Source organism: Podarcis tiliguerta (genome assembly GCF_965153285.1).
Source record: "Podarcis tiliguerta genome assembly, chromosome: 8".
NCBI lineage: Eukaryota > Metazoa > Chordata > Lepidosauria > Squamata > Lacertidae > Podarcis > Podarcis tiliguerta.
This window is the reverse complement of record NC_139541.1, coordinates 57,545,506-57,560,983: the sequence shown is the minus strand read 5'-3', so window position 1 is coordinate 57,560,983 and position 15,478 is coordinate 57,545,506. Positions and strand designations below refer to the sequence as shown.

General features: G+C 43.4%; 1 protein-coding gene across 11 annotated transcripts in view; it reads left to right on the top strand.

Moving 5' to 3' along the window:
* Positions 1 to 15,478, top strand: part of CSMD2 (CUB and Sushi multiple domains 2) — a 481,761-nt gene that overhangs the window by 278,779 nt on the left and 187,504 nt on the right. For 10 of the 11 annotated variants that reach the window (XM_083453238.1, XM_083453235.1, XM_083453240.1 and 7 more), the window contains 2 exons: positions 5,060 to 5,163; positions 13,755 to 13,867. The exons of the other annotated variant lie outside the window; for it this stretch is intronic. In XM_083453238.1, coding sequence (XP_083309364.1) covers positions 5,060 to 5,163; positions 13,755 to 13,867 — 217 coding nt within the window. The remainder of the gene's footprint in view (positions 1 to 5,059; positions 5,164 to 13,754; positions 13,868 to 15,478) is intronic. 11 annotated transcript variants of the gene reach the window in all.

Below are 15,478 nucleotides of genomic sequence, written 5' to 3'. Positions count from 1 at the left end.
TTCCTGACAACTAGCAGACAGCACAGGAAACTTTTCCCTGGATGTGTTCCAAGGCCCTCCTTTAATCCTCACTGTCCTTGTTCCTGAGAATCAGATGACTGGCCAGAACTTGTATTGATGGATTTTGAAAAAGTGCAGCTATGCTCACTTGTTACCACTCAGCTTGTTGCTATTAGTTTGAGAAGTTGTTCCACAACTGATGACTGATATCTTCCCTGTGTTTAAATAGCTGAGGATATTCCTTACAGTCCTGTGGGCTTCTCTTGTCAGGCGCATGAGGGGGAAGAGAGAGAGAGAAGGTGGAAAACAAATCAATTCCTTTTAGCATTTGAGTGCTGTCACCAGAATCTGCAGCAATTGCAGAAAATACAGCTGAACGAGTTTAGAGTGTGTCAGAAAAGCAAATTGTGTGTGTGTTGAAGATGTGGGTGGCAGGGTGATCTAGAGAGAAATCTCCCACATGTGGGTAACTGGAGACTTCTTCTGATGAGTTACATTACTGGACTAAAAAATTTAATGTTAAGTGTTATAATCACCCTCTCTTGTAGTCAGATACACAGATATACGCTGAAACAGTAAAAATGCTGATGACAACTCATTAATATGAATGCATTGTATATAAAATGTCCCAGGTTCAATCCTGAATATCTCTAGTTAGAATAACCCCAAGTGGCTGGTGCTGGGAATCTTCTCTCCACCTGAGACCATGGGAGAGCCACCGAACAATGGCCAGACAAAGACCAGTGGTCTAACTCCATGTAAGCTACCTCCTGTGTTCAAAGGCTAGCAAATTGTGTAGCCCTAAAACAGGAGTGGGGAACCTTTGACCTTCCAGATGTTGTAGGACTCCAACTCCTATCATCACTGCCCATTAGCCACACTGATTTTGGTTGATAGGTGCTGGATTCCAGCACTATCTGGAGGGTCACTTGGCCCTAGCAGATTGTGGTTTGTGGAAATATTCCTAGATATGGAATTGTAAGGATATGGAATTTCTACGGCCTACATATGCATGGACACACACACCAGCAGATCTGCTAAGCTGAAATCTTATCCTTGGTTGTCAATAACCAGCCAACTAGTCTGAAGTAAAGTGACCCATAATGACTATTGACAAGCCTTAATAGCTGGGCCCATTGAAAACTGCTCAGCAGATCTCACCACATCTCATGTTTTTTTTTGCTACTTGTTTTAGTGACTTTTGAAAGGTGGGCTTTATGCCATCCATTTATCTATATTTTCTAGGAGGTCTCTTGTTATTTAATGACTCATTAAATAATTTTCAATTTTTAACTAAGAGCAAAAGCGAAACTAGGGCAAGGAAGAGAGTAGAAAGGTAGGGGGAGGAAAGAACACATAAATAATTCTTGGACTCCAGAAACTTGTGTCTCTGCAACAAGGTTATGGTCCACAGTGTACTACAATGTAATTAGCTATTTAATTAGGGTCAGACTTGTTAAAATGTAGTTTACTTGAATGGCTGCTTTAACTAATGATGTGTGTCACTTAACAACCCTTTGTTCTTTGCATTAATTACATTATTCAATCATTACATGGTTTTTAATAATATTTTTTTTTAGTACAGGTTCATACTAGGTGGAGGTTTAATGAAACTTAGTGTAGGGAGAATAGTAAAAATAATTTGACAAAGCCCCTTGGGGGCCAAATGCATAAAGCAGGGAGTGGAATTGTATGTATTTATTTGTTTGCTGCATTTATATACCACCTTTCTACCAAGGAACCCAAGGCGCTTGACAATTTTAAAATATTATAATAAATAAAGCAGGCCCTGGTGTAGTCTTTGCCTGCTGCTCTCACTCAGTTCTTCCTTGCCAGAGGGCAGAATGTGCCCGCTCCCTGTGCCCCCTGCAGATTGACATGAGTGCCAGCCATGTCCTTGTGTTTGGCAGCAGTGTGGGAGGGGTCTCATGCAATAGGAGCCTTTGACATGCACACTGAATGCATGACCATTCAGTGGCATGACTAGCATGTAAAGTGTGTGGCTTGCTGGATCCTATGACACTTTTCTCTTGCATGTGTGGTGCCCATGTGAACAGAATGCATGAACGGGCTACAGCCATCTTTGAGAAGGATTGCACTCTTTTCCTCCCATGTACAAATGCAAACACTTTTACCTTCACTTTGAAAAAAGTGTAAGAACATTCACTTGGTGGCTGAGGAGTGTGGGGAGTGCTTAATCAAATGTACCACATTATATTTGTTTGCCATTTTCCCAGTGATATATTATTACTTGGGCAGGATTGAATTTTTTTGTTTGTTTTGATTTCCACATTGGAAGTTGCTCTTTCAGTGAAGTGTAGCTTTTTCATCCAGACATATGCAACCTGGTGGGACAGCCATGGAACTCTTGAGTTTGTGGGAGCAAGTTGCTGGCCTCCCACCTCCTCTCTGAGACTCCACATGATGCCCACAGAGGAGTTCACCAGCTCAGAGACCTAGAGGTTTCAAGTCTGAATTTGGGGGCTGGTGATGCAGATGCAGATGTGGAGCTCTCTTCTCCTGCATTTTTAAAAAATAGATTTCAGAAGTGGTGGTGTTAAATTTTGTGCTGGATCCCCAGATTAAGCTGCTTACAGGATTGTGTTTTCTAAAGTGGCATATAGCAAGTGGGCCATACATTCAGTAGGTAATTTATAAAACACAAATTTTCAGCCTAGACCTTCAGGTGGTGAGCAAGTCTGGGCTAAAGGTTTCTGTTGTTTCCCTGAAGGTTTCTCTTCTCCTGCCCTTTATCTATTTTATTGGTTATCAATAAACGTGAAATAGTGTTCCCAGGGGTCTGCTATCTAAGGGACTGATCAAGTCCACATCTGCTGAGTTACATCAATGCTGGGACTACCAGCACAGTGTTCCTGATCCTGAATAAAGACAACAACAGCAACAAAAACCAATAAACCAGCTTTCCCCAACCTTGTACCCTCAAGTTATGTTGGACTACAATTCCCATTATCTCTAAGCATTGGGCATGTTTGCTGGGGGCTGATGGGAGTTGGAGTTCAGTAGGATGTGGAGGTCATCAGGTTGGAGAAGGTTGATTTAGACAGTGCCTATCGCATGATACTTTTCTTATTCCCATAAATACAGTCAGATACTTTGAAGAACATCCTGTGGTGAGTGTTCACCAAAAAGACACAAACATATTTCTCCCACTTTTAAAAACTCTCTTCTTTAAATCAAAGTTCTGAGGAACCAGGGAGAAGTGTGTAATTAAGGTCAGCTTCGAAAACGCAGCAAGGGCACAGGAGTAGCCGGCACAGCTGCTTCATCCAACAAGTTGGTCAGGCTGGGGAACAAAGTTTAACACAGCAGTTAAAAATAGCCAGTTGGCTCTGTATATCATGTCACCCAACTGGACTCTGTATATCATGTGACCCAATAGGACCTGTGGTGTCCTATTTTGGTCTTGCAGAGGCACCCATGGAGCATGGCAGGTCAGGTGTCAACTCAGCACAAAGGAGAGCTCCTAATGAGCTACTTACTTCAAGGGTTAGAAGTGAACTGGCCCCTCTTGAACCTCTGCCTCCAGCCTACATTTCCTAGGTTTTGTTCAATTCTAGAGTCCCTTAAGGGCCAGCCCTCTGACCTGAAGAAAGGCACTTCTGCTCCATGGCCTCCCTCCTGATGTGCTCTTCCTCTGCCACTAGACTGGCAAGATACTGTGGGAGGCACTTAGCTCCTTAGACCCAGGGAATGTGCCTGTGAGAGTCCTGGTCCCAGTTCTTCATGCCTTGGTGATGTGGGAGCTGGTTCAATGGATTCCTGCTAGCCAACCTCAGGTTCAGTGGTCCCCTAATCATCAGCATCAGGCTCAGAACCAGGGACCAAATCTGGTTCTTTAGCTCATAGCACTGCAGCCTCCAACTTGGTGTCATGATCTCTGCTGGGCTGTAGGGTTGTGGCATGCAGAGCAACAAGGTTGATGCCAGTCTACCTGAGAGATTCCCAGATAGTGCAGAGATGCCTAGTCCCTGCTGACAGAATACCCTGTTTGGATTCAATGATTTACACTTGCTTCAAGCAGTCATCGATGCTATTTTTTGGTCAGCTGTACCAAAGCTGCAGTATTGTCAAACAAGCACTGTCATTTCCCAAGATCTAGGGAATGTTAGACAGCCTGGTACTGTACAGATTTGCAGCTCCCATTAGCCTAAGCCAGAATGGCCAATGGTCACAGATTATGAGAGGTGCAGCTCAACAAGAACTGGAGGACACCACACTGGCTTCCCCTGAAAAACTGACATGGATGCAAGCAAATTCATTCTCCTCCTCTCTCAGCCCTCCCCCAACTTGACATTCAGCCTTCCTAAGTGTGCACTGAGTATGCTCTGTCTTCACAGGGCTTTATGGGGTGGGGGGCTGTCTCCTTTTTAAAAAATAATAATTTTTTTTCTAGTTCTACATCCTTGGGGGATACTCATCCCTCACCTTCTTTCCCAGTGGCTTAATTTAGGTTCCCTTTTCTGTTGACCCACAAGCACTGAGATTGCTTTTAAGGGGAGCAATCTCACCCTTTCTTCAAGGAGCCCAGGGCAGCATATATCCTCACAACAATGCTGTGAGGTAAGTTAGACTGATTGGCCCATGGTTACTCAGTAAGTTTCATGATTGAGTAGTAAATTGAACCCAGTCTTTATCTGATGCTGTAAGCACAACACCATGCAGATGCTCTTGGCGTAACTGTGAGCAATATGGCTGATTTAGATGACTGCACAACTTGAATATAGTTGGGGGTAGAATCACTGAAGTTGGCTTCCTGATCATTCATTGCATCACTTCTATAACACTGGCTGTTACCCCAGATGTTCAGTGTTGCAACAACCTTTAGAAGTGGGACAGACTGAAAGATTGTTGCTTTCCAAGGCCCACTCAGTTTCTTTTATGGCTCAGTGGGAATAAGAACCTTGGTATAATGCACCGAAGCTCAACACGCTAGTCACTACTCAATATTAGCCCCAGTTTGTTCGATCCACTCCTTCTGTTAACCTGGTTCCTCCCTGACATTTCAACCATTTGTTCTAACACCATGTGTCTTTGGTAGGTCATCAAACTCAACTTTGAAGAATTCGACTTGGAGAGAGGTTATGATACGCTAACTGTGGGGGACGGTGGTCAGGTCGGAGACCAGAAGAGTGTGCTCTATGTGTAAGTAGGCTTTTCTTCATGTGATTCTGGTTGGGTTTTCCTGGAGTGTGCATGTCTTCATCACTGTAGGCAGTTTAGACTTCTTTGGCAGAATGTACATGCTCCCTTTTGTATACTAAATAATTTGCTGGGGTGGCCTGGAACAGAGAAGCAAACGTGTGTTACTGGAATGGTCACTCTCTTGGGAGAGAGTTGCTGGTATTGGATTGTGGCAAGGGTCTCAGGCAGGTAGCAAGTGATAGTGGGCCTAGATTAAAGAGCTTGTTCGCTACAGCAAGAAGTTATTTGTTTTGCTAGGGCTTGCAGAAATGCTAGCTTACACCACTTCTTCTGCCTCAGCTCTGTAACCACTTCCTCTGCTGAGATGCCACAGGTCTCTCCAGAGACCTACACCAATGAGTCTGGGTGGCTGCCTGTTGTGTATCACCTCTTAATTTTCAGTATATTCAAAGTATATAGGAAGCTGCCTTATACTTGGTCCATCTAGTTCAGCATCGCCTACACTGACTGGCAGCAGCTGCCCAGGGTTTCAGGCAAGGGTGTTTTCTAGCCCTTATTGGAGATGTTGAGGATTGACCTGGAAACTTTCACATGTGAAGCACATGCTGTTCCCTCAGCTACTGCCTTTTCCACTGGGCTTGATACTATCTTGATATATGTGACGTGGGGCATTAATAGTGTTTGAAATGTCTGTCTTGGGGAAATAGGCAGAGCAGTGTTCATGGCCACATACTCTGGGTTGAGAGAACCAAGAAGAAATGGGAAGATGGTGGCTTCTTCCATTTACACAGCTGGTGGTACAGGGTAGAAAAGGAAGTGGGCAGCCATTTATCAAGCTGAACGCTGCATGTGGTGTGCCATGGATTGGAGGCAAATCAGAGTCAACAGTGGCAGTCTTCCCTCCCCAACTCTTTGAGGAACGGTTGAAAGGAGTTGGAGAGACATTTGGTGGTTCAGGTTTGGAGCTATTCAGTTGTCATTTTCCGAATGCAGCTATTGGACTAGTTAATGTAGCCACTGGGGTAGCTAGTACATGTGTAGGATTTGGTGGCATGGGTTGTTATGGAAATGTTTTGATATAATTGTGAGTGATTGCAGCTACAGGCAAGGCAAAATGGATTCCCCCACTCACCCGCCCCAAATATAGCACCCTCAATGGATGGGGTAGTACTGAACATTTTAGGGTATTGAACCCAAATTCCATATTACATGGGAAAGCAGGAATGCTGCTGAACAGTGTGTCCCTGGTAATGTGTTGATGAAAAGAAGTCTGTTCTGACATCATCAAGTTCCCATTTTCTTCTCCCCTTCAGCTTCATTGGCTGTCAGGATGGGAAACACTGGCACAAATGATGTCAAATCAAACACACAGAGGAAACACAGGGCATTTTCCAAAAAGCGTCTTGGCCATATTTGGAGCTGTGAAAGAGTTTTCCCCAGCTCCCAATTGCAAATTGCTCATCAAAGGTTTTGCGTCTAGTTATTTGGATCCTGTTTCATCCTTTGATCTATGTGGCTTAACATAACTCTAAGCAATAAAAGCAATTCAAGTTCTAAAGTATGCAAAACTATAACAAATAAAACAAAGCTGTGCTTGGAACAACAGACAGTTTAAAGAACTTTCTACACTTAAGTGGAAGATAGAAATCAAATAAGCCTTTTCACAGAGTTCCTGTTTCTACCAGTCACGTTGAATTCCTCTTGGTTCTTATGGAAAAGTTAGAGAGATTGTCAAGGAAAGGAGGTCACCCCCATAGTGTTCCCCAGTTCCCTTCTACTAAACAGAAGTTCAAGTTGACCTTGAGGCTATAAATGCATTTAGTAAGTGATCATTCAAACCACATTACACTAACTGCCTGGGAAAACAAGTGCATTAGATTGTGCCAGCACTGAATTATGGGGGAAGCTAATGCCATTACTGATTTCACTCTCAGCACAAAGGAGTAAGCAGACTTGGTCTTTATTTGAAGATGGGTGGAGAGATGGACAGATGAATTATGCATTGAGAGAAGCATGGGGACAAGACACACAGAATCTGGGAGAGGGAAATATTTTCCTTCTTCCAACAGGTTATCTAGTTCCAGTTCAGATGACCCTGCAGCAAAATTTCTGCTGGGAATTAAGCCTGGACAAATGAAGAGATTCTGCTGTAACTTGGAAGTGTCAAGACAGACACTGTGTAAACAGATGATTTAGCTAAGTGCACTGAAGGTGTCGGGTTATCATGGTACTCTAGAGGAAATGACAGCTTTCATGCCATTTACATTTCCTGTAGGAAATTAGAGAGCTGAAAAAGGTGCAGGAAAGGGCAACCAGAAGTACTGCAAGATGCAGTGATGGCCACCAATTCAGATGCATTTAAAAGGGAATTAGGCAAATTCATGGAGCGTAAGGCAACAAGCGATAATGGCCATGTACTTCTTTCAATGGTGGAGGTAGTATACCTCTGAATACTAGCTGCTGTGAATCAAAAGCGGGACAAGTGGACAGCATTCAGGACAAGTAGTCCTTCACAGTCAGCTACCGACTAGTGGAATTTGCTACTGAAAAGGGGATGCATGATACAGTTATCAGTGGCTACTAGCCATGATGACTAAATGTTCCCTCCAGATTCAGAGGCACCACCATGCCTCCATATTACCAGTTGCTGAAGAACAATCATGGGAGAGGGCTGTTGTTTTCAGGTCCTGTGTATGGGTTTCCTAAAGGCATCCAGCTGGCCAGTATGGGAAGTGTGATGGTGGACTAGATTGCTCTGACCCACCTACCAAGGTTCTTCTGATGTACCAAACTTGAAGGTGCATCTCATAGATTTCTTCAGTTCCATAACATGTGGCCCTTAGAGCATATCTGTGAGAACAGATGCTGGGCTAGATGGGTCATTGGCCTGATCTAGCAGGCTATTATTATTATTATTATTATTATTATTATTATTAAGATTTGTTAGTCATTTTATCTTGCCCAAGGCAACCCAAAGCAAATTAAGTTCTATTAAATTTGTTAAGAGCCTCTGTTGTCCTCTAAAAAGTCGATTACTGAATTTTATACGAAGCGCTTTGTATGCAATATTCACTACCACTTTTAGCTCCTTTTGCATCTTCTCTTCCCACCCCCCTTTCATTCCTGCCATGTGCACATTTTGAAATCTTTGTTAAATCTTCTATATAACTTGGAAAGTGGTTTGACTGTCTTTTCATTATGCATTTGGACATCTCTTAAGATATTGTAACCAAAATTTGCATGATGATTCCTGAGATCAAGGAGCATGTTTTCCTGTGGATGCCATTTTGAATAAGTAGAGTACTGAACCTTGCAAAACTGCCATGACTTCAAATCTGCAATGATTTGGGGGTTTATTAGAATTCCTGAGTGTTGCCAGGTAGAAAAGTGCTAGTAAATAAATAGAATAAAATCCTGACCTCCTCTCTCTCTAGATATATACAATAATATGAATATTGTTTTTCTTATCAGGTGCCTAACCAATACACTTGAGGATATGCACGTGTCAGTAAAATGCATAAGATTAATTATCGAATTAGAATATCCACAAATATCCACCACTTTCAGCATTGAAAAACAATCTTGATGGGTTCATTTGTACCATCAAAATATTCTCCTCGCGTAGATCAGATTTCAGGGCAAAGTGATATTCTGAAACAATAAATGGACAAAGAAGAGGAAATCATTCTCCCCCTCCCCATTCTTCTTTGTTATTCCTTCAGAAACTCCAGGTCTGGGTCACAGGTTCCTGGGGAATCTTGGCTCAAACAAAGCCTGAGTTCTGGACACATATTTTAACTGTTGCCCCATTGTTAATATTTTGCACTGGCTACTAGATTGTTTACACAAACAAGATTAAGATGATTTATCTCAGAGTTGCTTTCCTCCATTTAAAACAAGAAAGAAATTCAGGTTGGTTCAGCTACATCATCTTTCAGACTGTCTTGAGCCATTTACTGGTTGCTGTGACTGAATTTTCATACGCAGCGAATGAGATGGTCGTCCTTGGGTGGTAGAGTAAGCCATAACAGTTCAAACTGCAGGTGAGGGAGATCATTTCACCCAATGTGGCTGTATAAAAAACAAACTGGAAAACCCCTCCCTGCCAATAGAAGGCTAGCATGGCCTGGGACATTTCTCCTCATGGTGTCACTTTTTTTGCTTGCAGGGAGTTTTTACTAGGGGATAGTTAAAAAGTACAGTTCTGCATTGAAATGGTACAGGCCACTCTACCCCCCCCCCCAATCTTCTTAGTCAGGTCTGAATTTACCTTCCAAACCTATGGCCCCCTCTCACCAGAAAGAGCCTCACAGCCATGCCAAGGTTAATATGATAAGTTGCTTTAAGACAAGAGATTGTTTTTACAGCAGAGTCAGTATACCCAGAAATTACAATATAAGGAGGTGGGAAAGAGGACCCTGACTGAAAGGTCTCACAATCTTAAAAATCTTGAGACGTGGTGTAGCTCAGTAACAGAACACATGCTTTCATGCAAAAGGTCCCAAGTTCAACCCCTGGTATCCCTGGCAGAGCTGGGACAGACTCACTTTCTGAAACTAATAGTAAACGCTATGGAGCCAAGTGGATCTGACTTGGAGTTGTTTAGCTCCCTGGGTTCCTGTGAGTCTGATTGTGCTAGAGAAATGCTCTCTTCCCTTTCGATATCTAAGTCAGGAGTTGAAATGAGTTCAGGGGCTCTCTTCACAAAACAACATTTTCTAAATGGGGTGAGAAGCACTTGTAAGAAAAGTGTCCAGGGAAGTTGCAGAGCAAATCCTCCTGGACTTTCATATTGGAGTATTTCATACTGGCCAGGAATAACTTCCTCAGTGGTCCTGCACCTCATCTTTCTTTTGACAATTGTTGTGCCAGAGTACTCAAGCACTGTAAGGGGCCCATGCTCCACTGTGAGTCCAGTACCTCTTGGGACATTTATGTGAGTTTGCTGGAAGAGATACTAGAAGGATCGGGACCCTGTTGTTCTCTAGCAGCATAGTCAGGCCCCTGCTTCAGATTGAGGGGCAAGATGAAACAGCCATTCAAAAGACTTCAGGTTAATTCTAGAAAGGCTTCCCAAGTAGAAGTTCCCAGTGAAAGGATAGAAGCAAGGGCTGGGGTTTTGCTGACAACAGCCAAGTGGCGAGGCATGCAAAGATTGCGAATTGTGAGCTGTACATGGAGTTGTTCATTGGCAGACAAAAAGCTGGTCAAAATGTGCAGTACAGGGGTCAGTAGAATTAACAGCAAACTGTTTCAGGCAGTAACTGGGATATTGACGGTCTGAAGCTGTCTAGATAAGGCAGAAATGTTTTTGGTCTGGAGGTCTGAAAACTGTGCCAGGATTGGATGTTAGAACATCAGAGAAGCCTGCTGGATCAGGCCAGTAGCCCCTCTAGTCCAACATCCTGTTCTCATGGTGGCCTATCGGAAATCTGCAAACAAGACCCAAGCACAAGATTACTACTCCCTTCCTCATGGTTTCCTTAAACTGGTATTTGGAAGCATTATTGTCTCCAGCCATGGAGGCAGAGCGGATGCATCAAGGCGAGTTCTCAGGTATGCTAGCATGCATCACGACTCATTCCCAGGTACCATCCCCTCAGGCACTAACCAGACCCAGACCTGCTTAGCTTCATCAAGGTGATGACTTCATGTACCTTTAGGATCTAAACTGGGACCAGGCTACAGTGACTGGCCCAAAGTGTGCTTTGGGTTGGGGAATTTAAACGTGAGTCGCCTCAGTCCAAACCTGAGGCTTTGTCAACTGCTCCACAATTGCCTTACTTGCACCTGCTGTTTGACTCACACAAAGTGCGGGACTTTTGCTTGAATTGATTGGAGAGATTTTCCTTCTCTTTACTTTTCTAAAAAAATTTAGGCTGCTTTTCCACAATTCAATGCACAGGAGCCAGTAAAGGAAACCAAAGGAACAATAAACCAACCCTACAAATATAAAAGCATTGAAATCAATAAAACAACCATCAAGCAATCACAAGACTATCATAAAAACAGCATCAAAATAATATATTACAAAATCCACAGGAGTGCAACAACAACCAGACTATTATCAATCAAGATAGCAGCAACATAATTGGTTCAAATCTGCTTCCCCATAAACCTTGCGGGAGTCAGAGATTTTCACTAACCACCTAAACTTCACTGTGTTATAACTGCAAGAGGTTCCCTGAGGAATGCATGCTATGGAATTCCAAGAGCATGAACCCCATCCCTTACCATGATGGGTAATCTTTGCTTGTGTTTCCTGCTTGTAGGGCACTCTAATCTAGGTTAACGGTAAACAGATTGAGATCTACAGGTTTTTACAGAAGGTCAAAAGAGATTTCTGACTCAGTCTACCTGTTGCTGTTGCTAAACAACTGAGTTATCCATCCACTCTACAAAAGGGGGGGGGGGGAGAGAAAAACTTGGAGACAGTACCAGAGTTGATGATGTGGTGTTTCTCATGTAGTTTGCCTTGTGTGGCTCTTTTAAACCCACCCACCCCTCGAGAAGAAAACCCAGCAATGGATCAGGACCATGTCACCTGGTCTCCCAGCATAGACACTGTCATTTTGACAAGGGACAAATGCATCTATATATGGTGCCATGAGTATTTTCTTCTCATTGCAAATAACAGGTGCAAGGGGGAGGATTTCATGTGGGGCAAAGAATTTAAACCCCTTAACACACACGACTCTCCAAATCTACTCCACAGCTTTTTTTGTGTGTTCAGTTAAGCAAGGGCAAACCAGTCACACATCTAGTTCCCACCTCAGGTCTACTGTCATACTATAGTGTCTTCCCCTCAGCCCTCGTTTTGCAGGGTTTTGTCTAAAGTCTACTCATCCTTTATCTTGTTGTTAGATGTGTCAGGTTAGTTAATCTGGAATGAGTCAGCCTAACCTTGAAGCTAGGGATTGGATGATGATCCCTTGATTTATGATTCTGTGAACTCCTTGGGAATTACTTTGTTGCTCCTTGGTGGATCATGAATCCATTGACGTGGAATCAGGCAGCATAGCCACATCCCTCGGTCTTTGCTCCTGACCAAGCTAGGAAATACAACTGTTTGAGGTCCCTCATTTGCACAACAGTGAAAATCCCAAATGTTTAAGAGTTCTTCTTTTGATGTCAACACAGGTTTGTCTTTGGGAGAGTTATGCCATAACATTTATCTGGAATGACCAAATTGACAGGGAATGATTTCAGGGTATTTGTAGGCACAGACTTGCACAGAAATGAGGGACAGCAGAGTGTAAGATACTTGAGATGATGCCTGTATTTTAAACTAAGGATTTACAGCACAATCCTAATCATGTCCACTCAGAAGTAAGTCCTATTAAATTCAATGGGGCTTATTCTTAGGTGAGTAGAGGAGTTAGGAGTGAAGCCGTATAGGCGGTTGGTGCTGGTGGGTTTGGTTTGAGTATTATTTTAACCTAACGTGTTAGATTGGGTTACTTTCCCCATGTTGACTAAGATCTGTACTTTCAGAAAATATTGATGCAGGCCATCTTTGGCAAGGAAATTATATTCTGCCCTCTGAAAAGACTGCATTAGTTTGTGAAAAGCATAAGATTGCCAACACTCAGTTTTGAGAGTTCTGTTACTTGGATGAGGCTAGTGGAAATGGGGGAAGGTTTAGGGGCAAGTCAATGTGGGGAAGAGGATGTGATAAGAATCTCCCCAGGTGCTGTTGCCATATTGCCATGCTACACTGCCACAAACCATACAGCCTTTCTTGACTCAACAGATTAGGGACAGGGCAGTTAGGAAGCACCCATACCTTCCTGTTCCTATGGTGATATTGCACGCAGCAGTGTGTGAGTGGTGTATAGTGGCCAAGCTTGGTGGCCTTGTTCATGAGTTGGCTACACAATTCATGTATGCACACTAAGGAGAAGGGACACGGCTTGCTTTTACTGAAAATCTCTGGCAACTGAGCCAATCTTACTAAATAAAATCCAGCTAGATCATGCTCCCTCATCCCCAACTGTGTCCTGTCCTGGCCTTGAAAGGGAGCCCAACAGAGGAGGGCAGCAAGGTAGTTCAGGTGCTGCATCACAACAGAGTGAACAACTTGCTCCTCTGAAGGCTAGAGGTGAACCGAGGCCGTTTTGAGCCTGAGTCTCCAGTCCATCTTTTCTAGGTTTCACCCCCTTCTTGAGTACTACAGTCCTTAAAGGGTTAACACTCTGGCCTGCAGATGGGAACCTCTTCTGCAATCCCTGGCCTTCTGGTGCATTTTCTGTACCCTTGGACTGTGAGGTAAATCAGGAAGCACTCCATTTCTCAGCCCCAGGGGCTCTGAATCTGTGGTGCTGGAGTGTCAGATCTATTCCAGAAGGCTGCTGCCTTGGTTTTAACAGAGGTTCAGGAAGCTATAGACCCTGAAACCTCTGGTTCTGTGTCCGCTGGAATCTGTGGTCAGGACAAATCAGTTGCCCTAGCAAAATCTTCGCTCCTTGCATTTTTATTTTTATTTTATTTTTTGCCTGAGGAGGAACTCCCACCCCAAAATTCAGTTAAATTGTTGCCTTCAGTTGATGTTACTGTTGCTATTACCATTCCTTTGTCTTCTTTGTTGACAGTTTAACAGGCACAACAGTCCCTGATCTGATTGTCAGCACCCAACATCAGATGTGGCTTCTGTTCCAGACAGACAGTGTGAGGAACTTACTGGGATTCAAAGCAACATATGAAGGTAATCCAGGTTAATATGTTGATTAATCCCCTCCTGCAACTTCCCTGAAGTTTTCTTGTCCAGGTGAATCAAGGGTTACGAACATAACACAGGGCAGTGCATACAATTGTACCTTTTATGCAGTTCTTGCAAAAGTACTGCATATTCTTCTCAATTCTTAGAGGTTCAGAGTTAAATAACTAGATATGTGGCTTCCAAACTTTCCACCCTCAGAGTCCCTTTTCCCCATTGACTTGCCTGCAGTGGAAACCAGGGCTATTGGGAGCCACAATTATGCTGTGTGAATTAAAAGAGCAACCTAGAACACACTCAATATTATAAAATGAGAAGAGAAGAAATAAGTACAGTCATACCTTTAAAGTTGAATGGAATCCATTCCAGAAGTCCGTTCAACTTCCGAAACGTTCGAAAACCATATTGTAGCTTCTGATTGGCTTCAGGAAGCTCCTGCAGCCAATCAGAAGCCGCAGAAGCACCGTTGGATGTTCAGGTTCCAAAAGACCGATCACAAACCAGAACAATCACTTCTGAGTTTGCAGCGTTTGGGAGCCAAAATGTCTGACTTCCAGGGCGTTCAGGATCCAAGGTATGACTGTATACCACTTTGAGCTGCTTGGAGGAAAGGCAGGATATAAATATAACAAATAAATGCTCCTCAGCATTACAGGGGCACATCAGTAGTGGTTTTCCAGACAGTGGCTTCAGCCAGATGAGGATGTAACCCAAGATTGGGCAAGGTGCTAGGTACAAGTATGTACTAGTCTTAAATTCATGTTCTAGTCAGGCAACATCATGCAAAGCAGAGATCATGTTCCAAGAAAAGCAGGCAGCACCTTGGACAGCACCCTGTTAAACACGAGCTGAAATGTTGCTTCAGTAGCAAGCAAAACTAGACTAAGACTTAAATGGAATTGCAGCTCCGTAGATGATTAGGTCCACCTCTGAAGTGATGGAGTTTTGGTAGCCATTGCCTCCAGTAGCACAAGGATTTCTGCTGGGACTTCTGAGCAAGAATTTAAGGAAGGCACCATGAGCTTCGAAGGCCAGAGAAGTTCTGGCAAAAGAGGCTCCTCTTGCAGCAGAGTTTCAAGACAGCGGGAATGTCTGGGGCTAGTTCTGAGGGAAAATCCCTCTCCCTCTCCAACATTTCCTCCAAATTTTTGGCCACATCTCCTAAAGATGGGGAGTCAGACCACACATTCATGGAAAAGTGATGAGTGACTTTTCAGGGCACCTTCCTGCCATCACTGTTTCTTTGGGTGAAGAACTGCCAATGGAGTCTACGGCTGTCTCCATTCACCATGTAAAAACCAGTGGCCTCAATGAATGGCTGGGTGCTAAGAATACACAGTTTAAGGGGGATTTCCAGTGCATACAAATGTATACAAGGCATTCAAAGGAAGGCACCTGCAGGGCGACACTTCAGTATTCAGTGACTATTAAAAAAAATCAAAGTGTGTCTTTGTGTTTGACTATGCTAATATGTTCCTTAGCACAATGGGAAACAAGGCAAGACAAAAGAAAATTTAACGTGGAACAATTAACCACTGAGAGAGAACTTGTCAGGAGGTTTGCTGAGGACTATGCCACACAATCCCACATTTCTTAAGA